At 42.2% G+C, this 27,592-nt stretch overlaps 3 protein-coding genes across 4 annotated transcripts in view; all 3 read left to right on the top strand.

Annotated features, from left to right (window-relative positions):
- The first annotated feature begins 563 nt into the window (after nucleotides 1-563).
- agxtb (alanine--glyoxylate and serine--pyruvate aminotransferase b) lies at nucleotides 564-6,902 on the top strand. The gene is made up of 11 exons (XM_048251423.1): nucleotides 564-872; nucleotides 1,045-1,237; nucleotides 1,356-1,420; nucleotides 3,842-3,942; nucleotides 4,193-4,263; nucleotides 4,451-4,535; nucleotides 4,677-4,775; nucleotides 5,246-5,315; nucleotides 5,678-5,773; nucleotides 5,996-6,124; nucleotides 6,448-6,902. The coding sequence occupies exons 1-11, from the start codon at nucleotides 603-605 to the stop codon at nucleotides 6,553-6,555; spliced, it is 1,287 nt and encodes a 428-aa protein (XP_048107380.1). The 5' UTR covers nucleotides 564-602; the 3' UTR covers nucleotides 6,556-6,902.
- Nucleotides 6,903-8,515: 1,613 nt separating this feature from the next.
- Nucleotides 8,516-22,206, top strand: tmem63a (transmembrane protein 63A). 2 transcript variants are annotated; one of them, XM_048250911.1, is made up of 23 exons: nucleotides 8,516-8,706; nucleotides 11,498-11,667; nucleotides 12,492-12,571; nucleotides 13,431-13,503; nucleotides 14,448-14,485; nucleotides 14,621-14,763; nucleotides 15,091-15,142; nucleotides 15,316-15,424; nucleotides 15,680-15,750; nucleotides 16,037-16,117; nucleotides 16,995-17,124; nucleotides 17,256-17,389; nucleotides 17,494-17,628; nucleotides 17,873-18,026; nucleotides 18,331-18,437; nucleotides 18,539-18,625; nucleotides 18,858-18,917; nucleotides 19,157-19,319; nucleotides 19,450-19,555; nucleotides 19,973-20,140; nucleotides 20,232-20,347; nucleotides 20,841-20,897; nucleotides 21,085-22,206. In XM_048250911.1, the coding sequence occupies exons 2-23, from the start codon at nucleotides 11,506-11,508 to the stop codon at nucleotides 21,232-21,234; spliced, it is 2,376 nt and encodes a 791-aa protein (XP_048106868.1). In that variant the 5' UTR covers nucleotides 8,516-8,706; nucleotides 11,498-11,505; the 3' UTR covers nucleotides 21,235-22,206. The 2 variants fall into 2 exon arrangements, with proteins under 2 accessions (XP_048106868.1, XP_048106869.1); XM_048250912.1 differs by having other exon boundaries at nucleotides 8,516-8,710.
- Nucleotides 22,207-26,883: 4,677 nt separating this feature from the next.
- LOC125299726 (receptor-type tyrosine-protein phosphatase gamma-like) overlaps nucleotides 26,884-27,592 on the top strand; it is a 70,064-nt gene continuing 69,355 nt past the window's right edge. Inside the window, exon 1 of the mRNA XM_048251131.1 lies at nucleotides 26,884-27,013. The gene's annotated coding sequence lies outside the window, so the exon portion shown is untranslated. The remainder of the gene's footprint in view (nucleotides 27,014-27,592) is intronic.

Here is a 27,592-nt window from a genome sequence, read left to right as displayed (position 1 = left end):
ATTAAATATTTTCATCTTCTCTATAGATAGATAGATAGATAGATAGATAGAAAGAAAAACGTTTTTTTTCATAGAGTTGAATAACCATTTAAAACGTATTATGGTCATGCCAAGGATTCCGAAAGATGGTCTATGACCGAAAACTAGAATAAATTCAAATATATTTTTGCACAGATCTGAGTGTGCTAATTTTTCATGTGCTTGCCTGCTGACCTTAAATTCCAGCACCTCAACCACCAGGTGTTTTTTTTTCTCTTATGGTCATGCCATGGCCAGCATAGCTGCCTCAGAGAAACCAGCTGCTGGTCTGGTGAGTTTTTCCTTTTGGATAAGGGTTGTGTACAGGAGGTCCCAATGAGAAGATTTATGTGAGAAATGTGTACACAGTAGTGCACAATTGTGGAAACAGCAATAGAACACTAAAAAAATGCTGTGTGTGTGTGCGTGCTGACAGGCGGGGTAACCTGAAATGACGCAAGCGGCTATGTGACCTGTGGGTCAAAAGATTTGTTTGCTTGAGGTTTTCGTCCACGAGTCCAAACTTAAAACTCCATGACAGCGAACGTACCTTGCACAGACACACACAGGCTCCAGCACCAAACATGATGCACAGGGCTCTGATCTCCCGGGGCGCGCGGCTGGTACAGCAGGCCTCCGCCGACGGCTCGTTGCTCGCGTGTAGTGCGCCTGCAGCCGCCTGTTCACAACGTCCGGCATCCTCCGTCACCATCCCACCGCCCGCGTGCATGCTGAGGCCGCTGGAGGCACCTTTCCGTTATCTCTTCGGTCCCGGACCTTCCAACGTTCCACCGCGTGTTTTAGCCGCGGGAGGCAGACCCATCATTGGCCATTTGCACCCAGAGATGTATGAGGTAAACAGGCCGAATCTCACGCAGGACAATTTTAAATGTCATCTCTAACGATTCCATTATTCAGCAATAGAAAGGAAAGACAAATGGAAAGACGCGTGGCATCGCATGACCACTTCTCACTCCAAAGTTTGACACCTTTCTGAGAGAACTTCCTTTGCTCGCTGTCTTGCAGATCATGAACGACATTAAGAAGGGGATCCAGTATGCTTTTCAGACGCAGAACAACATGACCTTGTCCATGAGCGGCTCCGGGCACGCGGCCATGGAATGCGCGGTGTTCAACACAGTGGAACCCGGCGAGAGCGTACTGGTCGCTATCAACGGCATCTGGGGAGAGCGTGTCGCCGAGATCGCAGAGAGAATGGGTAGGCCCACAACCGTCCTGTAGTAGCTTATAGCCTAGCGTAGTGATAACTAGCAATCGGACATATTCTTTACCTGATATGCGATTATAACGTTTCACATTGGTTTGTGCTTCAACAGGTGCTAAAGTCCATACTATTGTCAAAACACCAGGGGCATATTTCAGCAATCAAGAAATTGAGCAGGTAGGCCTACTACAGCCTAAAGGTGGTGATACATGGGCTAACTTTTGAAGGGGGCAATCACATAACCGGTTCCATGTCTCCTGGGGCAATGGTCATAGCTTGCCTTTTGATGATAAAAGTTCTTCAGAAAATAGGTCAATAAGGCTGTGGCAGAACCACAATACTCTGGAACATTGCTCTGCAGCATTGCTCAAAAACTTGCCTTGACTATCATCAAGTCAAGGCCCTAGTCATGATGTCAACATTGGGGGACCAAACTTTTGACAGACATACAAGTAGGCATGGATGGATTATGAACCCCTGGTAAAATCAAAATCCAAACCCATGAGTCTAAGCCTTAGTTAAAAAGATAGATAGATAGATAGATAGATACTTTACTGATCCCCAGGGGAAATTCAAGGTCTCAGCAGCATACAGACAACACATACACATTCTTTAACAGCAGAAAAAGTAATTAAAGTATATAATATAAAAACACAACTAAGCAATAAGGACAGTAGAAAATAAAGAATATACTAAATATACTAAAATACAAATTATACTAACTAACACTTAATCTAAATCAATTCTAAAAACAGTATCCACATAGTGGTGATTAATCAATCAGAGGCGCTTGCAATGACTGAGGCAGGGACTGAGCCTGTGATTCTCTGTGCATAAGGTAAGATAAGGTGCTCTGTGTGAATGAGTGTCATGGTGATAGTGCAATGGTGATAGTGGTCATGATGATGGTGCAAATGAGTAAGTCCAACAGTGCAACAATGCAGAAATAAAGTCTATATATCTATATATTTAACTATTTAAGAAAAGGTATAAGAAGATATGCAAAACGTTTTTCAACTAAGGCTTAGACTCATAGGTTTGGATTTTGATTTTATTTATTTTATTTGCTGGTGGCTAATCAGACAATTTGAATGTAGTTTGAAAGGGACAGGATTCAGGAATAGGCTACTAAAACAGGCCCCTCTTCTGTCTGACTGTACTGTACTCTATCTGGAACCATCACTAGGCTACTAATTTGTGTGCTATTTATGTTTGATTACATTTCAGATGGTGGTTCTTGTTGGTTTCCTATAGTAGGCTATAGCAATTTTTTCTGTTTTTATTTTTCTGTTCTTGTATTGGGGGGACATTTTGGTCACATTTGAAAGGGGGGGGGGGGGGGTACGTCCCCCCAATGTCTATGGTGACCATGGCCCTGTATCAAGTTAATGTAGATTAAGGTCAAAACTATTTTTTATTGTTAACAATTAAGTTATACTGCTACCAGCCTTGAGCACCTATGGGCAAAATGGTATCACAAAGTTTTGGTTTTAGAACGAGCTTTTTGTTTGTTTTAAGACACCATCTTTTAGTAAAATTAAGGTAGCTTAGACCTACTCTTCTGCAGTGTAGGTGAGGTGCTTTTTCAAATCGAGTGTGTGGGTCTGTCAGATCATGCTGCTGTATCAGTGTGTTTGTACATCATCTCATTTCTAATGCACATTTTGACCATAGGAATATAATAAAATCTGCATTCAATCTTTTAATGCACACAAAGAAGAAATTCCATATAGTTGAGGGAGGTGGATTAACAATTTATTTGCAAGTTGCGTTTCTACTTGAGTGTTCCCGTAAACGCTGCCCTGACGACCATACATTTTGATCCCACAGCTGAGAGAGCCAAGCAGACCCTCCTCACTAGATTTGGTCAATGTCCATTTGAACTCATAACACAGTGGATGGGAAGGCATGCAGATGCACATATTATTGAGCCAAATTTTCATGAATGTGCATAGAATGTGCAAAGGCCTGCTGAGATAGATGAGTGTGCTGATGTTTAATGTATTTCTCTCTGAGTGCAAACACGTGTGTGTGTGTGTGTCGTGCGTGTTATCTGGTGACTGACCCAATGGGCCTTTCAACAGAAGACTCTGGTGTGTGTGTGTGTGTGTGAGAGAGATGTATAACATACAACTTGAGTTGATTTACGCTGGTTTGTGTGTGTGTGTGTGTGTGTGTGTGTGTGCGTGCAACCAGCCCACTGACACATCAACCCAAGTTCTCACTCACCTTTGCTCCACATATTTACTGTCAAAGCTCATTTCCATCACTGAGTCACATGAAGTCAGGTCATGTTTTAGGGCACAGGTAAGAGAAAAGGAAAGTAAAGTTACAGTACTATAAGGTTTTGAACAGAGTGAAATGTCCAGGGTGACACTGACCTCCAGGGAATAGAAGTCTAGCCCACTGACAGGCATCATATGGAGAGGTAGCAAGCACAACACATACAGTATTATATTATGATCCATACAGACTAATTCAGTACAGCCCCTAGAGGGCGCCACCATGAATATTTTCCTGACGGAGTTCAATCTGCCATTGAATCGACAGTTTTGACATGAATTTGTGTGTGTGTGTGTGTGTGTGTGTGGTGTTTAGGCCCTGGCAAAACACAAGCCTGTGCTGTTCTTTCTGACTCATGGTGAGTCATCTGCTGGTTTGGCCCACCCTGTAGATGGCATTGGAGACCTGTGCCGCAAGTAAGCCCCTCTTGCAGTACACATACACACACACACACACACACACACAGATCTTATACTGACTACACCCAACTATACAGCTGAAAGGTTTGATTTGTTTGTGATGTTTGGTGTTTGGTAAGATTCTCGTGTTTGTGGAAGTGTCTGGGACATTTTTCTGTTGTATTAGCAAAGATCTTTTTCAATACTTAAGTGTGAGTGTGTTGATGGAACGTTCTAGAATGCTGATGTGTACTCTCCTCCTCCTCAGACACAACTGTCTGTTCCTGGTGGACTCGGTGGCTTCCCTGGGGGCTGCTCCACTGTATATGGACCAGCAGAGTAAGAGCTTCTCTCTCTCACACACACACACACACACACATACACTGACAGGCACACAGAAACACACACCCATGCAGGACTATACAATTCACATCTCATCTTCTCCACAGACACACACAACCACACACCCAGTAAGTGATTTACAGCAGTATCCAGTAGCACACACTTCCTCTGTCTTTCCTGACAGATATCGACATCCTCTACACTGGCTCACAGAAAGCCCTGAACGCTCCTCCGGGCACCGCACCCATCTCCTTCAATGAGAGAGCCTGGTAAGAGGAGTGTGTGTGTGTGTGTGTGTGTGTGTGTGTGTGTGTGTGTGTGTGTGTGTGTGAGTTTACTTTCCAAAGATGTGTAATGATGTGTAATTTGCCCAGACACCATGTTGTGTGTGTGTGATGCATTTCTCCCAGTGAGAAGATGTTCAACAGGAAGACCAAACCTGTCTCCTACTTGTTAGACATGACCCATCTTTCCAACTACTGGGGCAATGATGGAAAACCAGCCAGAATGTAAGTCTGCTATCACACACACACACACACACACACACACACACACACACACACACAGTCAAACCTTGCCCATCTCCACCATCATTCAGTGTGTGAGACTGTACATTTTTGACATTTCAACTATTCCCTTTACTTTACTACTTAAAACAGTACACCTATAATCCATTTCATTGACTGAAATATGTTTAAGTACACAACACAGGAAATACTGTAACTCTCCCCAGATGAAAACTATTGCACACACACACACACACCCTTCATTATAATCAACTATTAGAGATATTCACTATTAGAGGGTTGCTATGATTATTGTAAGATACGCCAGCTGTTGCTTTTAGTGTTTCCAGCAGATTTGGAGGAGCTGTCATAACCCACATGTCAATCTTTAACCGTGATGGGAGTTCCCCAAACTTTATATTTACTCATACATATTTCTCTTTTTCTTTGTGCGTGTGTGTTGTTGTTCACAGGTATCACCACACAGGGCCTGTATCTGGCTTCTTTGCTTTGAGGGAGAGTCTTGCCATTCTGGCAGAGAAGGTACAGGCTGCATAAGTATGTCTGTCTGTGTGTCTGTGTGTGTGTGTACCTATGTGTGTGTGTGTGCGCACGTACGTATATGTTTGTGTGTGTTTGTACGTGTCTCCGTGTGTGTATCGCTGTGTCTTCAGCTTACGTCTTCTTTGTGGTGCGGTGGTAGTGTAGTGGTTAAGGAGCTGGGCTAGTGTGCAGTAGCCTGAAAGTGGTCGGTTCAATTCCTGGCTTCCACCCTTGTGCCTTTGAGTAAGGCACTTAACCCCAAGTTGCTCTGGGGACAATGTAATCCCTTGTAACATAGTTGACATGTAAGTCACTTTGGACAAAAGTGTCTGCTAAATGTAATGTAATTCTTTGGGGTGCAGGGTTTAGAAAGGTCTTGGCAGGAGCATCGGGAGTTGGCTGAATACCTATGGAAAGGGCTGGAGGATCTCGGACTCAAACTCTTCATCAAGGACAAGGTCAGTGTGTTTGTGTGTGTATAAAAGTGTGAGTGTTTGTGTATGAGAGAGAGAGAGTGTGTGTGTATGTGCGCGTGGGTCAGTGAGTGAGTATTTTAAACCTTGTTCTTTGACTGTTCATTGAGCATAGTAAACTCTCTCTGTATAATAACTGCCAATGACTGTAATGTAAACAAATAATGTGTGTACTGTATGTGTGTGTCTGTGTATTCTCCTTCTCAGGACCTGAGGTTGCCATCGGTAACCACCATAGCGATTCCAGAGGGTTACGATTGGCGGGAGATGCTGGCCTACATCATGAAGCACCACCAGATGGAGATGACAGGGGGCCTGGGACCATCCATTGGCATGGTCAGTACTGTGTGTATGCATATGTGTGTGTGTATGTATACGTGTTTTAAGTGATTGTTGATGTTTTTATGTCTGTTTAGTGTGTGTGTGTGGGTGTTGAGTTAGTAGATGGATTTGGTGTTTGTGTGTTCTCAATTGTCTGTCAGTCTCTGCATTTTTTATGTGTGTATGTATGTGTGTGAATGTGTAAGATTGTGTGTGAGTATTGATATGCATGTTTGCGTTTGTGACGATGTGAATATGTGTGTGTGTGTGTGTGAAAAGAGAGAAAGAGAGAGTCTATTGAGCTTCCTTGTGACTGCCCTTTAATCTCTGGTTGCTAGGTGATGCGTGTGGGGCTGATGGGATATAACTGCAAAAAACCCAATGCTGACATGGCACTCAACGCTCTCGCCGATGCCCTAAGAAACTGCAAGAAGAGCAAGGCATAGAATCACACACACACACACACTCTTACAACCCGCACTCATCCACCTTTTTCTGCACGTACACACACACACTTGAGCCCACCTCACCTTGGAGCCTCCATCATCTCCACCATCAGGCCTGTGTGTGATGATGTTGACGGACATGAAAGGTCACAATAATTGTAAATAATTAATTACATAATGTTTTGTTGGTGCCTTGTGATCAAGTTTTTAATAAAAAAGAAAGTATTTAAAAAATCATGCATTTTGTTCTAATATTAATTCAGACAGAAAAAGAAAACAAACGTTTCTGCAATCAGGAAGAAATACTTGCTAATTCGATGTCATTAAACATAGAGCCGTACAATTAAGTGGTGGTATGAGCGTTCATTCAATGCATGCGTGCGCGCGACAGAAACTAAAACTACCCGATAACGTTGGTAGCAAAGCTCCGCTTAAACCTGTCAGAAGGCTATTTAATTATTTAACGGCATTTAATAGAACTGCGTGGATTCTTGCAACTTCCATAGAAACAGAGCAGAGACTGTATAATACACTTGAGTAGGCCTCTGCGTATAGTCAAATTTGAATATAACGTTATGGAGCTAAATTTGTCTTAATAATATATGCGCAGAGGGGGATCCACAAATATTTCTTGATTTGCATTTGTGTTTTGATATCTACAGTACAAATTAAATTAATTAAATTTGTAAATAAAATGCCATTTGTAAAACCGAAAATTTCATTTGTGAAATGTGATTCTGCATTTATGAATCACCAGCACACGCATTCTTCGCTTTCCAAAGTTATGTGTTTTTGAGACGTTCTTCACATGAAAGTCACACAAATCCACACGTAAATAGGCCTACTTTAATTCACCGGCACACAGAAATCGCAATCCAGTAGATGGTGACATCCACAAATATTTCTTTACTTGCATTCGTGTTTTGACATCCACAAATAAAAAAATCATATTTGTAACTTGTAAATTGGTTTTCACAATTGTAGATGTGTATTTGTAAATTAAATGGCATTTGTAAAACTGAAAATTGCCTTTGTGAAATCTAATCAATATACGAGTTACAAATATGATTTTTTTTATTTGTAGATATCAAAACACACATGCAAATCAAGAAATATTTGTGGATCCCCCTCTGCGCATATACAAATATTATTGAGACAAATGTAGCTCCATATAACGTGGCCAAAAGCTATTGTAGCCTTATTTGTCTTCATTTAAAGATCTCCAGACCAGAGATTTACGCTTATCTGCTCCGCCGTTTACCATACACAAAAGCTGGCATTATGATTCCTGAATCCTTACATTCAGGCATTCAAATGAAATTTCTTTAAAACGCATGTTTTTTTTCTCCATTTGCCTACCAGTGCATGATGCTTACATGAGGGAAACATTCCAAAACAGCACCCATATAGTTGCTGTTGTTTTAAGAAGTAGCCTATTTCTCATGCAAGCATCGTGCAACCATGCAAAAGCAATTATATTGTAATTATTATATCTTACATTAGTAAAGCAGTCCTCTGATGTGCATGTTTTCACAAACTTTCTGTGAACAATGTTAGCACTTTGAACATTGACTGCTTTGAAGTGAAAGTGCATACCAATATAGTGTTATGAATAAGTAATAATAAGTTATTTCTCAAATAAGTTTGAGAAAGGCTAAGCTAGCATACCAAACCTCTACAGTGTGTAAGGCTATCAAAGTTTTTTTTGTGAATAGACCAGGCCTAGCTAGCCTACTTCTTATTATTAATTCTTATTTTATTAAGAATACATTTATAATTATTATTATATAATTCTTGAAAAAGTCTTCGAGAGCAAGAGTAGCCTAAGTTACAGTGCAGTGAGCGAGTTGGTAGTAGCAGTTTCCGTGAAGAAGCCCATCTAGGCCTACGTTATTTGTGGTTGAACAACCAAAACCGCCCTCTTGGGGAACTAGAACTCTTGTCGGCCTGTCCTGGCTGCGCAGTGTTGTCGTGGAGTCTGATGGGCGGGAGTGCGCAGACACGGATATGTCTGTCGTGGCTCTTATTAGACATTCTCTGCTTTTGTCTGTGTTTAGCTCCGGACCGGTCAACCGTTCAAAGCGATAACTACGATAAAATATGACCTCACGTTGGACGATCTCAAAATCCAAACTTTGGTTTTAACAAGAGGTAGGTAAGGCAGGCTTTTTATTTCCCTGGAAAGTAACATTCTGTAACCGAGATCACAAGTAGAAAAACTTGTGGCCATGATGATGGATCGACCTCAATGGAGGGGACAGACAGACAGCGTGACAGTTTTAGACGAAGTAGGAATTCTCAGTTGATTGGCGTGAAATTGAACAAGTGCAAAATAATAGCTCTTTAACTAGATTCACTCACTCAATGTCTGACCTAGGCTACTTTGTAGTTTCGCCCGTCAGAAGAATTATGTATTGCTCTGAGTTTAAACAGCTGTTGCTTTCTCTTGCTTAGCGGGACTTATTCGTTTCACACCCCTAATGCGGCAGTATCTAGCCTTGATCGCATGCCAAGCATAATGTGATCACGGTTGTGTCATTGCGGAAAACATTGTTTCCTCGGCGTTTAACGCGTTTGATTAGTGGAACGGTGTTGAAGTTAGTCTGCAATTGGCACAGGCGAGCTCGTGACCCCCCGCCCTCGTTCGGTCAATCTAGTTTTGTCAGACAGAAGGTAGCCTAACACTACACTTTCCCTGGCATCGCAGACAGCTGACTAATAGGCCCGCAGCAAGTCAGAATGGAACAGCCTTCACTCTGTTCTGGATATCCTCGCAACTTTCTTTTGGAAAATGAAAATACACTCTGAGAAATACATTTGGCAGTGACTATCAAATTAAAATATTCTTTTGAGTATTAATTCTGATGGATCATAAATCTTAATGTAAAATCAGTCTGTCTGATTTGCAGTCTGATGTAGAATTGGATTGTACATTAATGTATCACTGTCTTATAGTTTGCCTATGGTCTGGTATGATCTGATGGAGTTTAGCTTGTGCTATTTATTGGATGGGGACTTGAAGACAGCTGCAAGATGTGGCACAGGCTGTGCCCAGGATCCGTAAAGGCACTCCTTCATACTAGGCAAGCACTATCCACGGCCAATCGCCAGCCTAGATTAATCACACAGCAAGGCATAGGATACAACTGTAAACAATAATTCTCAGCAGGCCTGGGCCAGTTCATCAGCAGGCTCGCCAGGAAGGATTGGGCAGTGACAAGTGTAGAGAGAAGCCTCCTTTAAGCAACACTCCGTACAGCAACAGTTCTCTGGATAACATACTGTATGCTAGGCCTACTATAGATAGGCTACTGTTAATTTCAATTTCAATGTAATTTCACTTATAGAGCGCCAAAACATTACACATGTCTCATGGCACTTTACAGAATGTTAGACAATCAGAGAAAAGAAAAGAAGAGAAGGCCCATGGGTAACAGGGGCGAGGAAAAACTCCCTAGAATTGGAGATACATAGTAAGGAACCTCAAGCAGATCCACGACTCAAGGGCCTAACCCATCTGCCTAGGGTCAGTTACAGAACAGTAAGGTCTGTATACATGGTAAAAGTTAGTTACAATAATCATAGCAACTTAGTTAGTTAGTTAGAATAGAACATGGTGTTTAAAGCCACCTGAGGTGTATGTTACAAGAGGTGGGATGGTTACATATCCAGTATGATAATGCATGAATCCTATTAAGTGTCAGAAAGTTCAAATAGTCCAGTGTAGGAAAAGGAATTGTCCAGGGGGATTAGGAGTTGTCATAGGGCAAGTAGTGGGTTGCTAGGCTGCACGGGCCAGGAATCCGGGCAGGGGGACAGCGATGATAGGGCAGTCGTAGGGATGGGACTTCAGGTGAGATGAGTGAGATGAGGGCCAAACACACGGATGGCTGATGACTGGTAATGGTTGTGTATACTTCACAAGTGAGGTAAGGGGGGGAGAAAGAGAGATATAGAGTGGGTTAGTATTACTATAAATCAAAATGGGGAATGTCAATAAGTATATCAATGGTACTACTGGTATATAGTGTTATACAATAGTGAGAATATCCACTGTTATTATACGGCTCTTCACAATGCAAGTAGAATGCTCCATTGACTTGAATGGGATTTCCGAAAGTTCTAGCGGTCATTATTTCTTGGGAAAGGACCTCTGAAAACAAGAATGACCGCTGTCAATGGCAATGGAGTTTGTGCCTGGAACTTCATTCAAAAGTGAAAGCAGACGGTTGATCAGCTGTTCTAAAGAATGTTTGATTCAATTCTGCGTGTGTTGCAAACTATTTGTTTCTCAACAAAAGCCACGACGAAACGGTAACAAATAAGTGTAAAGAGACATATAATGGAGTTTATTTTTTCGTCTTGGCAAGTAGCCGTATAATAAAGCGGGATAATGTATAGAACGCCCGGTCATTATGGGAAAATAAGTCCCTTCAGGGCGAAACAAGATCCCCCTGCTGGCGCGTCGGGGTCCGGTTCGCCCTGTCGGGACTTATTTTCCCCATAATGACCGGCGTTCTATACATGAGCGAAAACAAGAATAGATTTAAGAACCATTACATAGGATCATATAAAGCAACCCTGTGCCTCAAAGCATTAGCACTATTTGACTGAACAGAACACACCATAAGGAGTAGACCACCTCACTGTCTCGCTCGCACAGACACAACTTTACTCACTGACCCACTCACTCATAGACAGACAGACAGACAGACAGACACACACACACACACACACACATTTCTTGATTGAACAAAACAGAACAAACCATACAGTAATGTGTAGTCCACCTCACTGTCTCGCTCGCGCACACACAACTTTACTCACTGACCCACTCACAGACACACACACACAGACACACACACACACACACACACACACACACACACATCCCCCATTTCTTTCACAAACTGGACTGAAGTTTGCCCTTATGTCCCCTAAGTGTGCTGAATGGAGTCTGGTTGGACCTGGCCATGGACGGAGGCAACTGGGAACAGCTCCGTCCATGTGGACAACAGCACCTGTTTCAGCGCCACCCAGAGCACCGTCCTGATGGGGAACCAGTTTGGAGGGGTACCTGTCGTCCTCCTGCTGGACTTCATAGTGTTTCTGGTAAGTGTGTATGTGGGTTTGTGGTGGTGGGGTGAGGGTGTATGGTAGTTTGTTGAGCGAGCTACAGCAGACAGACCTGTTGTCATAAGCTTGCCGTAGGTATCCTGCAGTCCTGCAGATGTTGAGTAACGGGATATTTGGGTCGTTGTGGCAGTGTATAAATATAAGTATATATACTCTTTTGATCCTGTGAGGGAAATTTGGTCTCTGCATTTATCCCAATCCGTGAATTAGTGAAACACACTCAGCACACAGTGAACACACAGTGAGGTGAAGCACACACTAATCTTGACGCAGTGAGCTGCCTGCTACAGCGCTCGGGGAGCAGTGAAGGTTTAGGTGCCTTGCTCAAGGGCACTTCAGCCGTTTCTACTGGTCAGGGTTCGAACCGGCAACTCTCCGGTTACAAGTCCGAAGCACGGTTGCCCCAAATGTGTTATGTGAATGTGTGTATACCGTGTATACCAAAAGTATTATGTGTATGTGTGTATATGTCAATGCAAATGTTTTCTAGATGCAAGTGTGTTTTAAATGCATTTGTTGACGCTCAGTTGACTAGTTGTTGTGAGTAGGTGAAAGTTGATTGGTTCCTGTGCTGATCGGTTGTGTCTCTTGGGTGAGGGGCTAATTTGCAGTGCCTACTCTATGTGTGAGAGCTGATTGGGTGTCCCTCATTTATGTGTGAGAGCTGATTGGCTGTCTCTCCTGAAGGTGTGAGACCTGATTGGTTGTCCCTCCTGTATGTGTGAAAGCTGATTGGTTGTGCCTGCTGTATGTGAGAGCTAACTGGTGCCTTCTGTATGTGAAATCTGATTGGTTTGCAGGTGCTGCTGCTGCTCTTCACGTTCATCAGGAGGAAGCTGTGGGATTATGGACGCTTGGCACTGGTGGCTGACAGTGAAGGGTGCGTGTGTGTGATTCTCATTCAAAATGACACAACTTGATATGATAACTGAACAGCATATTATGTTGATAACTGAACAGCATATTATGTTTTCCCCATCACTCTGATGAACACCACTTTAATAACTTAAATAAATATTCTCAACACCACTTAAATAACTTAAATAACTTAATTAAATATTCTTAACTTAAATAAATAGTATGGGAAAGCTGGCTTGCTGGCTATCAGTGGATGTTGTAGCCATGGGTTGTGTTGAGACAGTACCGTTTGACATGTCTTGTTTCAGGGTGTAGAAAAGCCGTTAAAAAACAGTAGAAAGGCAGGGGAAGTTAAGGCAACATAGGAGGCATTACCACACATGTACACACTCACACACACACACACTTACAGACCACACATGTGTACACATGTATTCAAACAGACACTCAGTAACCAAATCAGTTAAAGTACAACTACACTCTCCCAAACTCTTGACATTAAACATAGTTACATTGTTAGCACTATGCCATCTAGGTACATACATAAGCACAGCTGATCAAGTAATAAGTTCATAATGTGCCTGAATACACACACATACATGTTGCTACAGAAACCCCTAAAGTGAGAAACACTCCACTCTTGTGAGACATACATTTCATAATTTCTCAGTGTGGTGTAAGTGCGTGTTATCTCTCGCCAGCTTCCTCAACCCCGACTCCACGCGAGTGTGAGTGAGTGTGAGTTCCTCAATGGACTTTCACTTCTTAGATAGTACTCCTGTGGCTATGCCACGTTAGACTTGTAGACTGTGTGTGCGTGTGTGTGTGTGTGTGTGTGTGTGTGTTCAATGTTGTTTCTTAACTAGAGTGTGTGTCCACAGGTTTGAGTCTCACCGTCGTTATGGTCGCATGTCCTCGGTTATCTCAAAAGGAGAGGAACCTGAACACGAGAAGGTATGACATCACCACCACCATCATTATCAATATCATTATCATTCTCCACCATCCTCCTCATCACCACCCTCATAATTACAATCACCAACATCACCTCGTTCACGATCATGACCTCATTTTATCACAAGGATCACGATAACAACATCATCTCCAGCAACCACACAATCACCACATAATCATTGTCTTAATCATTGTTACCACTGTCTTAATCTGGGTACCCAGAAGCTCGCATCATGCTGAACGAACTTCTGGGCCAAAACCTTCACAACTGGAAAACCGCCCATTGATCTCACTTCCGTTGTGTTCATGGGGAAAAGTTCCTACTGAAACCAGTGCGAAATGGCTGCCGATACAAACATACTTGAAGCATGTTCAGAGTCAATTTTTGAAGAAATTGAAGTTTGTTACAACATTTGCATTAACCCTCTGCAGAAGTTATGTCTCATTTGCCTAAGCAAAGGCTAGCCAGAGATGGCTACAAAGGCACACTAAGCAAAAGAGTTATTGTGTGCGCATCCCACCTGGCAGGTGCAGGACAAAAGAAAAAAGAAATGAAAAACTAACAATGGCAAACTAAACGCCATCGTTTTGGTTGTTAGTCTGCTGTCAGCGGTATTTTCATGAAACACCCAGTACATGTGCATACTCACAAGGTCTGCCACATCTCTGCGAATAGCTATTGAGAAAAGCTTTGTTCGAAATCAGAGACATTCCCCCCGCCCTATTTTCCCCTGAATCCAGGTGTATTCCTCTAGACTACCACTGTCTTAAAATAACCGTCAGGAATACCCATCAACATCACTGTCATTAGTAAAGTCACAGCCATTCACAACCATTACAGTAATCACCGTTACCCCATCATTCTCACATCTCACATCAGCAGCACCACTCCCCAGACTTATATTGTGTGTGTGTGTGTGTGTGTGTGTTCATTCTCCCTGTAGGGTCTGTGTTCCTGGCTCACTTATATCATTAGAATGGAGTAAGTTGATGTATTTACATACCTCAGGCCTTTACATACATACCGGTATATAAACTTACACATATAATGTACGTAATGTACACCATTCAAGTGCAGTGTGTGTGTGTGTGTGTGTGTGTGTGTGTGTACGCTCAGTATGGCAATGGTGAAAGAGCGTTGTGGAGTGGATGCGGTTCACTACCTGTCGTTTCAGCGTCACCTGATTGTGTTGATGGTACTCGTGTGTGTGCTGTCCGTGTGTGTCATCCTGCCTGTCAACCTCTCCGGGAATTTACTGGGTGCGTCTACACGGCAACACTCCCACCCACCCACTTCACTGCAAGAAAAACTAACATTTCTAAAAAATAAGATGCTAGTGACTCTCACTTCTGTACTTGTGTAAAATGTGTGAAATGGGTCATGTGCTTTAAAATGAATAATTTGCTCTAGAGTTATTTACTGACGTGTGTGTGTGTCTGTCTGTCTGTCTGTCTGTGTGCCTCCCGGTGCCTGTGTGTTCCAGAATATTTTGTAAATGCATTATAAAATATATAGTGCTTGCATGTATGGACATATATGCATGTATCCGTGTGTGTGTGTATTCACAACTAACTGATCTTTTACAGGAACTGATCCATACAGCTTTGGGAGAACCACCATAGGAAACCTGAAGGAAGGGTAGGTGTGGCTAGAACCCACACAGTGTGTTTGGACTGTGTGTAGATATTGGGTGTTTGTAATTCTCTTTGTTTGTTAAGCAATGAGTTTAGATCAAATGTGTGAAATGGCTCATGTGCTTTAAAATGAAGTTCTTTACTCAAATAGGTCTTTGTGTGTGTTTGTGTTTGCAGAGACAGACTGTTGTGGCTACATACGGTTTTTGCAGTATTTTATCTTGTCCTGACGGTGGCACTACTGAGACATCACACCTCTCAGATGAAGGGCACACATAGAGATGAGGTATGTAGACACACACACACACACAGACACACATTATAAATAATACTCTGTCTTACATATGTAATTACATATACATAAACACACTCACATGCATTATTACATACAACACAGATCCATACATATATTATGTTTATGTACTACTGTGTTTAATGTAATGTATGTTGGTGTTATGTATTTATAGTATTATGTGATGATTTTCTGTTTATATTCTTGTGTTCATGAGTATGATTATCAATATTTGGGGTTACTTTTCAGGCCAGAAGTACACTCTTCGTCTGCTCTGTCCCCAAAACCGCCAGTGAAGAAGACATCAAAACACATTTCATGTCAGTGCACCCACACATGCTCTCACCCACAAATGTTTTTATAGTGTCAGTGCGCATTGCACACACATACTGTGTCACATACACATTTGTGTGTGTGTGTGTGTGTGTGTGTGTGTGTGTGTGTGTGTGTGTGTGTGTGTGTGTGTGTGTGTGTGTGTGTGTGTGTGAAGAGAAAGAGATACCTATTAACACTTGCTTGTATATAATGATCATGTGATGTTCATATGCCTGGCCTTTTGCTTGTATGTATAGAATGTTTATGGTGTGTTTGTGCTATGGTCTGTAGGGAGGCTTATCCCACTTGTCAGGTGACTGATGTCCGCCTCTGCTACGATGTGTCTAAATACATCCAACTGGCCAAAGAAAGGTACTACATTACCCAGTGTGCCACTGAATTATTTCTAGAGTGTGTTTGTAAACTGCCATATGGAGTGTTCTGAGCACACTATTTGAAACCGCTCATTTGAAACTGTTGGAACCATAGATATATATCAATGGTTGGAACTGGAATGGTTGGAGCATCACACGCTCAGTCATTCAGGGCACGCTACAGCTGAAGGGACAGAGCGTGATGTCAGTCTTACTAGCTGCATTCAGAACTACGTGTAAGACTGGAGGTTCTGCGGATGTTAGGTTGGGCCGTATATCTGAACAACATAAACGGTCACTTAGAAGTCCGAACTTACCCGGCTGTTCTACTGCTTCCCTCCTCGTATTTCCGACGGACATTATGTAAATGAGCTTGTGTCTGAACGAAGCAAAGAACATGCAGAGATTCTGTTCATGTGCGTGTTGAACCACGTTCAACCTGTTCAACCACACAGAGATTCTGTTAATGTGCGTCGGTGTCATTCACACATATGACCGTATAATGTCAGCATGTTAGCATCATACCTGAATCACCTGAAGGGTCGGACCTCCATTTGACAAAGCTCCACATATAGAACAAATGTTGACTTCTACTAATAATAGAACATAATTTGTAATGAAACAAAATAGTTTACTCACTATTCATCACTGTTGTCAAGCTCTTGAATGAAACACAAAACCCAATTTCGACCCCGTTTGTGTTATGTCTACTTTGGTTCTCTGTGAGAAGCCATTTGTTAATTTATAGAGATGGATTGTTTGTTTTCCAACTGCGGAGTGTCATTCCATATCCAGAGTGGCAGATTGAATTTACAAACACATCCCTAGTGTCCTGCCTAGAGCTTGGGTTAATGTTGCTATGGTGAATCTCCTAGGAAACGGGTGGAGAAGAACCTGCAGTACTACCAGAGAGTCCTGGAGCGTCATGGCAAGCGTGAGTTCATCAACCCGCGCCTGTGTGGGTACCTGTGCTGCTCCGGATGCCAATGCCACGCCTGCCAGGAGGTGAGAGAACAATAAAAGATACAAATGAAGAGTCAAAGGCCGTCCATACTGTGTCTGTTCTCTCACTTTTGCTGCATATTACCTCTCACCTGATGTTGCCTTACAAAGCCCTCATGTGTACATGTGTACAGGTGGATGCTTTAGACTACTACAGTTCCCAGGGGGCTGTTCTGCTAGAGGAAGTGAAGAAACAGAAGCAGGAAGTGCCACAGCATCCACTTGGCATGGCCTTTGTAACCATGCATACTGAATCCATGGCAAACTAGTGAGTGGGAAGAACTGTTTTCTTACTGTCACAGGAGTTGTTGTATCAAAGTGTGTGTGTGTGTGGGCGTGTGTGAGAGAGACTGACCACTCTATTATCCTCAGTATTCTGAAAGACTTCAACGCTGTGGACTGCAGTGGCGGGGGTGGCCGGGAACCACAGCCATCAGCCAATAGCGCAAGCCTGGACGTGAGAAATTGGCGAATCACACGGGCAGCACACCCCAGCAACGTTTACTGGTACACACACACACACACCAACGATACTTACTGGTACAGACCAGGGGGCTCATGGACACAGACTTGCATTAAAGTCATACTAAGTCATATGCACAAACCTGGAAAGCTGCGTGTACACACACAGATAGATCAGATAAGAGTCCACGCAGCTTTTCTTTGTACATCCCAATCAATGTTAGACTCTATATAAGACTCTATTCCCTTCTCTCCCTCCCCTCTCTGTCTCCCTTCCTTCCTGTCTCAGGGAGAATCTGTCAGTTCAGGGCTTCCGATGGTGGCTGCGTGTGTTCCTCATCAACATCATCATCTTCATCATGCTCTTCTTCCTCACCACACCCTCAGTCGTCATCAGCACCATTGACAAGTTCAACGTCACCCAGCCCATCAAGGATCTCAATGTAAGTGTGTGTGTGTGTGTGTCTCTCTCTCTCTCTCTCTCTCTCTCACACACACGCACTCAAACTTAAACTCACACTCACTACATCACCAAGGCCCATTTACTATCTCAACGCAAGTCACATAAACAGTCACATACACTCGTCCACTGCCTATACCACCAGGATGAGTCTCACATACACATATCACTAAGTCAGTGTGGGTCTCTCTCTCTCTCTCTCATTCACTCTCTCAAACACACACACACACACACACACACACACACACACACACACACACACGGTTGATGTTATTGTGTCCTCACAGAATCCCGTCATCAGTCAGTTCTTGCCAACTCTACTGCTGTGGACCTTTTCAGCTCTGCTGCCAACTGTAGTATACTATTCTACTGTATGGGAGGCCCATTGGACCAGGTAGCACACAAACGCACGCACACACACACACACAAAGTGCAGAAATGTATTTTTATGCAAGCCCGCTGGAACAGATAGGACACTCTGTTTGTGTGTTATAGGTCCAGTGAGAATATGAGCATGATGTATAAACTCTACATCTTCCTTCTCTTCATGGTATTGATACTGCCCTCTCTTGGCCTAATAAGGTAGCACACACACACACACACACACAGCATGAAGCACACAACACACACACACACGCACAGCTTTCTTTTATTTGCTTGTGGAGACCCACCACCAAATGGCACATACAAAGTCTTTTTTTCTCATCTAATCTTGGACCTCAGTATAGCAGACAGTGCCTTCTGCTGATCGGTGCAATGCATCACCACTGTGTGTTGTGTGTGTGTGTGTGTGTGTGTGTGTGTGCTCCTGCAGTCTGGATCTGTTTTTCCGCTGGCTGTTTGATCGGAAGACTGAAGGCAGTGTGAGATTTGAGTAAGTACCACTGTGTGTGTGTTCACTGTAAATCTGTATGGAATATTGCATTATATAAACTTGTGTTTTCCTGATGGATTAGGGCTGTTCTCTGAAGTATTTCATTGAAGTTATAGTCTATAGCATAGTCTATGTGTGTTAATGTTTATGGGGATCTTTTTTCCTGCTGGATTTCTGGATTCTCTTGGTTAGCCACAATATTTACAATATTTGGTGTGTGTGTGTGTATGTGCGCCCAGATGTGTTTTCCTGCCGGATCAGGGAGCATTCTTTGTGAACTACGTAATTGCGGCAGCCCTGATTGGTTCAGGGATGGAGCTGTTGCGGTTACCAGGGCTACTATTGTACACCATCCGAATGGCACTGGCACGTTCAGCTGCTGAGAGGAAGTACGTCAAGCAGGTCAGTGTGTGTGTGTGTGTGTGTGTGTGTGTGTGTGTGTGTGTGTGTGTGTGTGTGTGTTCATGTTCAAATATTTGTGTGTGTGTGTGTGTGTGTATGTGTGTATTAATGGCTATGTGTGTGTTTACAGAACCAGGCTTATGAGTTTGAGTATGGGGCCATGTACGGCTGGAATCTCTGTGTGTTCACTGTTATCATGGCCTACAGTATCACCTGCCCAGTCATTGTACCTTTTGGTAATGAACACACACACACACACACACACACACACACACACACACACACACACACACACACACACAAAAACACAAACACAAACATGTACACTTCTGTACACTTCTTTTTCACAGAACCAAACACTGTGAAAGTGAATTAGTAAAGAGTTATAGATGACCAATATGAAATCACATGAGTATAATCACATCTAAAACACATTTTTCATTATAAATGGGCCCCTAAGTGGTTCACAGTGTGTTAACCAACAGTCATTTATCAAGACTAGCTATATCAGAATAATCTCAGCCTCACCATGTAGGTTTAACACTGAACTTTTGTGTGTGTGTGTGTGTGTGTGTGTGTGTGTGTGTGTGTGTGTGTGTGTGTGTGTGTGTGTGTGTGTGTGTGTGTGTGTGTGTGTGTGTGTGTGTGTGTAGGTCTTTTGTATCTCTTTCTGAGGCACCTGGTAGACAAACATAACCTGTTCTTCGCCTATCTGCCCGCCCGCTTGGAGAGGCAGGTGCACCTGGGAGCCGTCAATCAGGCCCTCGCTGCACCAATCATCTGTCTGCTCTGGCTCTACTTCTTCTCAGTGGTCCGGACAGGTACGCAGTTTCACTCAACTGTGCTAGTCTGCACATACACATCTGTGTCTGCCAGTCCATGTTTGACACCCGGTGTCTCCCTGGTCTACAGGCTTCATGGCTGAGACATCGATCTTCACCCTGGTGGTCCTGTGCATCACCATCTTCATCTGCATCGCCTACTCCTGCTTTGGCCACTTTAAGTACCTCAGCCCCCACAACTACAGGGTGAGTTCACAGATACCTCAGCCCCCACAACTACAGGTGAGTTTGTAGAACTCAGCCCCCACAACTGCAGGTGAGTTTGTAGAACTCGGCTCCCACAACTACAGGGTGAGTTCACAGATACCTCAGCCCCCACAACTGCAGGTGAGTTTGTAGAACTCGGCACCCACAACTACAGGGTGAGTTCACAGATGTTTAGACAGATGCCGTTTGAATAGGTGATATGCCGTCAGACAAAGCTGGGAAGCCGGGTGATGTTAAATCATGAGACATTTGGACAGCCGATGTGTTGGGTGCTGTTTGGGTGGGTGGTATTTGAATAGGTGATATTGGGTTGGGTGCTGTTTGGGCAAGTGGTATTTGGATAGGTGATATTGGGTTGGGTGCTGTTTGGGCAGGTGGTATTTGGATAGGTGATATTGGGTTGGGTGCTGTTTGGGTGGGTGGTATTTGGATAGGTGATATTAAGGCAAGTTGTTCTGTGGTGTGTTCTCAGTTGAAGGATGAGAAGGAGGAAGAGTGTGACAGAACACCAGCCACCTCTGAGGGCTTGGTGAGTGCAAAACCCAACACACACACACGACAACCATTAGCCAACAAATACTCATCCACCATACTGTGCTCTCATGTTTAAACAAACACGCACCCTCCACTTCACTCCACCTGCAAACTCAGTCCACTCACTTCGGACACACACTCACATTGGCCTGTGTTTTTGTTTTGTGTTGGCATTGTGACAGGTATACGCCCCCAGAGTGTTGACCTCTGACCCTGAGCATGATTGGTCAGACAGCCGACCTGTCCACCAGTCATACGGGACCACAGATTGTAGCCCCACCTTCTTGAGCACAGAAGAGGACCTACAGGAGGACATTCAAGAGGAGCCTTAGATAAAGGCACTCCTACGACTGTGGTACCCCAAAACCACTGTGACCAACAACATGGGTGGGCACAGCCACAGGAAGCGAGACTCTCGTTAGTGTTCAGAATCTCAGGAGACTTTTGAAAGCCACAGCCAAACCAGTCTCTTCCTACCCCTGCGAAAGACTACCTGCTGAAGCCAAAGATTGAACCAGTGTCTATAGCCAGTAGACTTTTCAAAGAAAAACAAATTCTGTAACTTAGAGGTTCGTATTAGGTGTCATGTTAAGGGGTTTTAAACCATGTTGTCTTCCGTCCAGAAAGCCTCTTGCAGGAAAGCAACAGGTGTTCTCGCTGAGGTGACGGTACCTGAAGGTAGACTACAGCCCCTTGTGTGTCAGCTGATGCTATGAAAGGTTTGGCCCTGATCTGTGTCAAACCACAGCCAAATATGTGTTACTGTCCACTGCTATGTGGTGCAGGGGTTTGACCAATCCAGAGGACCTTCACATAAAAAGCGGAGGGTAAATGACCGATCATTTCAAGCGACCTTGTGTGTTAAAGGAAGAGCACAGATCTTTGAGAAAGTTTCATGGTACTCACTAACTGTCAGTGTAAGGGCTGCGTTGTTAACAACAAAGTGACATGCACACACATCTCTGTGGACATAACACACATATACCGCAAACAGGATACGCACACATTTCTTTTTATTTTGTCAATTTCAATAAGATATACTACACACTCATACACACACACGCTTCATGTTTCCATAAGCATTTCACGTTGCTCTGCTCAGTAGTAAGGATAAGGTGCCGCTCTGGGCCAGACCTGGGCCATCTGTGTGCCAGAGGTGGCTCTAGCTGCCATGAAAGCATTATACCCCAGTGAGACCAACCCTTCTTGGCAGCTGTGCCATATGTGCGCATTATATCTGTCAATGCAAGTGCCTGGCTGTGTCAACCAGGGGGGTATTCCAAGTACGTGGTTTAGTGACAAACCTGGATAAGTTAACTCCGAGTAAGTGGTAAACCTCCTAATAGAAGAGCTGTATGGCTTCATTCTCCTAACACAAAAATGCCATAGGGCTCTTGTTGTAGAAGGTTTACCACTTACTCTGAGTTAATATACCCAGGTTTGTAACTAAACCACGTACTTGGAATACCCCCCAGATATAACCTAAACCTACTGCCAAAGCAAATGGCATGCCACATCACGCTGCTCACTTATCTTAAACACACAGCAAGTGTAACAAATCAGAGCAACATTTTGTCAAAGAGCATCATTAGATAAAGTTCTGTATGGTGTTAGTTTTTTTTACATTGTATCACAATAAATTTATACTTGTTTATATGGTAATAATGTTTGTGTTACGAACAAATAAGGGGTCATTCTGTGTCAAATCACCCAGTGGCTGGCAGGTCACCCTCTCCCAAAAAATCTAAAAAAAAAATCACAGGTGTTTGTAGACCAAAACTATGCATAAATCTTAAATAATATATCTGTATCACTAATGGTTCCAAAACTACAGCCCTTTGAAGTTTCAAGTCATTTTAAGCATCATGGTGAACAATCCTTTTTGTTCAACTTCCAACATGATTGACTCTTGGTATTTCACACACATTAGTGAAACTATGTGAATAGAAGTACATTTTCCTGTTGAATTAAACAATCCAATCAAATCAGGTATATCTTGTGTAATTCCCCCTCTGCAAAGCTCTGAAAATGGTTATAAATTCATTATTTGAGAGCTTCTCATTCAAAAAGTATGTGACACAAATTCATCAGATTTTTTCCCCACTCATGTATGGATTATAAGGTCATGTCCATGCATTAACTTTGGTTGTTAACATTATCATATTGTCAGAGCATTTTTATTAAATTGGGCTTGATTTTCAAAAAGCCGTTTTCATCTTCTCATTTCACCACATGGACAGTTAACAGGATTTTTTTTAATTTTACCATATCATTCTGTATGTGAGGATCGTCTGCCCAAAATTTGGGCTTGTTGCTGAGTTTCTTCATTGAGATAAGATTTTTTACAAATATTGTCTATAAATCCACTGAATTTGTACTTTATCTGCAGTACCACTTTGCACCACATGTGGTGCTCTTTTAATACAATGGAAGTCAATGGAAGAGTAAGAGAGTCACTTGTTTGCTGCACATATCCAATCTAAACATACAGTTTATGGTTCATAGTTGAATTTCTCCAAATAATTATTCCAACATTAACAACATACTACTCATACATAAATTTTATCTAGAGAAAATAAACTGATCAAGTAAATGATACACACATAAGACTGACTGGTCATCATACATGCAGCAAGAGGATTTAGCATAATTACCATCTTTGTAACAAGTTTTCTACACCAGCTTCAACCTATCAGTGCCTATGTGAGCACTTTAATAATTACTAGCCAGCTGGTTAGGCAAAGTCTATATCTATTGTCATATGCATGGGATGTAGTCCTCTGTGATACACAGACAAAGAGCATTAAGAAGGAGATCAGTGCTTTGTCTCCATGTTATCTAGGAAAGAAGTTGGAAAATGAATGCAATAAAGGAACATATTCAAGTAAAAAGGGGTTTCTCAAAGTCAGTGCATTGTCAGATGCAGAAAAATATTAATATACTAACGAGTCATCATCTTTTTACGAATGCCTTGGATCCACGAGTCCTCAAACCTTGTTATGAATACTTGTGATGGAAACACACATGGTCATCTTCATCAAGTGAAATACCTTGATGAACTGAATTTTAGAAACCCATTGTTTCTTGAATATGTTCCTTTATGACATTCATTTTCCAACTTCTTTCCCAGATCACATGGAGACAAAATATACCAAAATGAAATACCAAAAGAGCCAATAATGTTGGAAGTTGAACAAAAAGGATTGTTCACCACAATGCTTAAAATGACTTGAAGTTTCAAAGGGCTGTAGTTTTGCGTTTTTTTTCGGAGAGGGTCACCTGCTAGCCTGGCCTTAATTGCCTTCCTACGTACTTCTGCTCGATTTTCATCTCCCTCCACGACTCCGTCTGGGATTCCGGCCATTGGCCTCGTTCGCAGCGGTAGATTAGACTCCGCACCAATCAGCGAGCAGGAGGCGGGAGTTGTGAGAGACGACGTCGAGATTCTGCACTGTGTTTGAATTGTAGTCCTCGAGGAGTTGGCAATGGCATAAGTTAATGAAGCAATTCAGTCCGTACTGGCTACACTTCCAAATATTCAGGAACTGAACTCTGAACAAAAGGAGTGTTTAACACATTTTATTTCGGGCAAAGATGTCGTGGCCCTACTGGACGAGCTCCCTCAAATCTAGGTTCTATCATGCATAGGCTAGCTTTTGCCAATGAAAATGAATGCAAAATAAAAAAAAACAGTCCTGCTCCTAACTGAAGAAACGTTTACGTTACCAACAATGTTAACAACAAACTCATTTTTACTGCTGCAAGTAGGCCTACAAAGTTGGCTGTAAATATGCTTCGCCATAATGAACCAGCTAGCTTTGTGATACTTTTTGGGTCATTCCACGTCAATTAAATTTTTCAATTCTGAAAAAATTACCAGGTGTACCTATGTTACCTAGGAGACACACTGTAAAATTACTCTTATGTAAGATCAATACTTTCCAAGATACAGCCAGTTTTACAGGGGGAGGGGGTGTCGATTTTGTTCGGCCTCTTTTTTTTGTCAAAGTTCACAAGCCCACAGCGCAAGAACTAAACCATGTAGGAGGCTCATTTTGCATGCTGGTACATAAATAGGAATAGTATGTAGCAAAATTGTCACATTTGGTCTGGATAATCCTGCATGGTCATAGCTGTCCCTCAAAGTTGATACACATTTTATTGGAGTTTTTGGCTGGGCTCTGTTTAAGCCTTCAAAAGACATATTTGTACTCAACATAGGCTCTTGATTTATTTTCCTTACTGAGATAAGTAGAAACACTCTCACAAAAAACAATGAACAGAAAATAAATTCCTTCAGGGTCTGAACAGCAGACCTTACAAGTCAAAAAAATCATTTTGGTTCTCATTTTCAGAGCACCTAAACACCTTGTGGGAATATACAAAGATTTTCTTACTATTTTTTTCTTTATTCTCAATGATCTTTTCTTTTTAAAAACACCAATTTGACTTGTCTTATGCAAATCTTTCTTTTTCACTATCCACCCTGAACATGGGCAAAATGCACCATTGACATCAATATGTTTCAGTTTGTGTTTTAAGTTATGCGACGCACCGTTGCTGGGTTCATGCCGTTTTGCGCAAGTTTAAAATGTTTAGCCGACTGCATTTGCCATTTTTGTTCAATAAGTTCTACTTTTCATGTCATGAATGTGACATGCCTGTGATAAGGCTTTGCAGTTGTACAATATGGTCAATCTATTGTCTCAATTGTGTTTCATGTGTTGCGCTGAAGCTAGGCCTACATTCATGCATTGTTTTGCTCCAGTCCATGTTTCTGCCTAATTTGTCAGCTGTGATCAAATGCCTTCAATAAATTCCACTCTGTCATAAATATAACATGCCGATTAATGTTTGTATGGTGTATCTCATCTAGGCTTCTCTTAGGCTATGTTCAATCAAATTGGCTTTGCCCACAATTTTCTTTCTGTGTACACCCATTTGAACATTTCTGGCTACGCTACAGAATCGAGCATAGGAATAGAGAGATTCTGTTGCTCTGTCCGAGTGGTCATTTAAATATAGATCTTTAGGTTAAATTGTGTGTGGTAAAGTTATAATCGGACTGGTAGGCCTATCCGATTTAACACTGCAAAACAGAAGCAGCAGCTGACAGTGGAAGTCAATAAATAATTTCCGGGTCAGAGCAATTGGAAAAAATAAAAATCAAAATCAGTTTTGGGCCTGTTCTACTTTTGATCTGATCATGAAATCAAAAGTCTGAAAAACAAAGCATTATTTGTTGGTTTGTATCACATTCATAAATAAATAATGAAAAAACAAGTCCTTTTTTCATTTTGGATTCTCAATTGAATATCAAATGAACGAATGATACACGGACCGATTAAATCCACAGTTATGAAGGTATTGTTTAGCACTATATCCTAGCCCTGGCTGCCGCTAGGGGCGCGTCTAGATTTCTAGGCTAACTATATCCCACTTTTGCTGCACTTTTTAAAATTAAACCACTTAAATCCATAGGCTAGATGAGCATTGCGCATAACGTTACAACTATGTTGACATGATGGTAAAGATAAATGCCCAAAAACGTCACATCAGAAAAGTTGTACAAAATTGTTCGTAGTGTAGCGGTATCCTAGTGCTGCCTAATTGAAATGGGATAGGCAAGGTTTATCTTATATTAGGCTATTATGTGTGGGCTATTTATTGGGCTTTTAGCCTCTTTTAATTTATTTGATGAGGAACTGATAAAAACTGAGCAGCAGAAAAGCTGTCATAGTCGATAAATAGTTTATTATTATAATTAGGTCATTAATACTATTACTTCACTACTGTTACTGTTATTACTATTATTATTATTCGGATGAGCCAATAATGTAAATCTGAGTCTGAAAAGTTGGCTACAAACAGTCTGCTGTAACCGCACTGCTGCTATTATTAATTGTTAACTTCCGGGAACTCTTTGAGGCTTCCATGAGCGGCCATTGTTGAAAAAAAAAAAAAAAAATGGAACATTAGCGTCAACCAACTCTAGGTCCTACCTTTAGATTATGGCTCTGGTCAAAGCCACTTACAATTCGGTTGCCAAGGGCAGCCTGGATCTTCAAAAATCTACAGATACTCACATATGCGCCCTCACCCTTCAAACAGGTAGGCAATCTGCTGGAAAAGCCTAACTGTTAAAGCTAACGATAGACTGTTAACATTAACGTTATCCTTGTTTAATTTTAAGCCAAGTTATGTTAGTCCAGAGAGGGCTGAAGCGGAGTGGTTAGCATTCTATCGGCTAACACTCCCAATTATCACCACTTTTGTTCGGAAATTCTAAAACAACGATGTTTTTTAACACTTCAAAATAACATTTGCTAAATGAACCTTACATTTTTCAGTAGCCATAGTTGTGTAGATTTGAACAAAAACTGGTTTGGTTCTTAACGGGAGCATTTACTGCCTGAAATATCCGATTTTGTTTACCATGCTCGGAGTTATAATGCTGGCCTGATAATGAGTGGGCCACCTGTTGACGCCGTTTCAACGGCACATGAACGGTTAGACAGAGAATTCTCGTCGTGAAATTAAAATTCCACTCGAGCTCCAAGCCGATGTGTACACGCAGTCTTACAACACTGTTTACAGCTCTTCGGGGTCAAATGTAAAATGTAATTTTAGGGATAAAGCAGACATAATGGCTAATAGGGGAGTTCGATAACGTTAATAATTTTCCTAAGT

Source organism: Alosa alosa, chromosome 8 (genome assembly GCF_017589495.1).
Source record: "Alosa alosa isolate M-15738 ecotype Scorff River chromosome 8, AALO_Geno_1.1, whole genome shotgun sequence".
Classification (NCBI taxonomy): Eukaryota; Metazoa; Chordata; class Actinopteri; order Clupeiformes; family Clupeidae; genus Alosa; species Alosa alosa.
The sequence above is the reverse complement of the archived record's forward strand: the minus strand, read 5'-3'. Positions and strand labels throughout refer to the sequence as shown.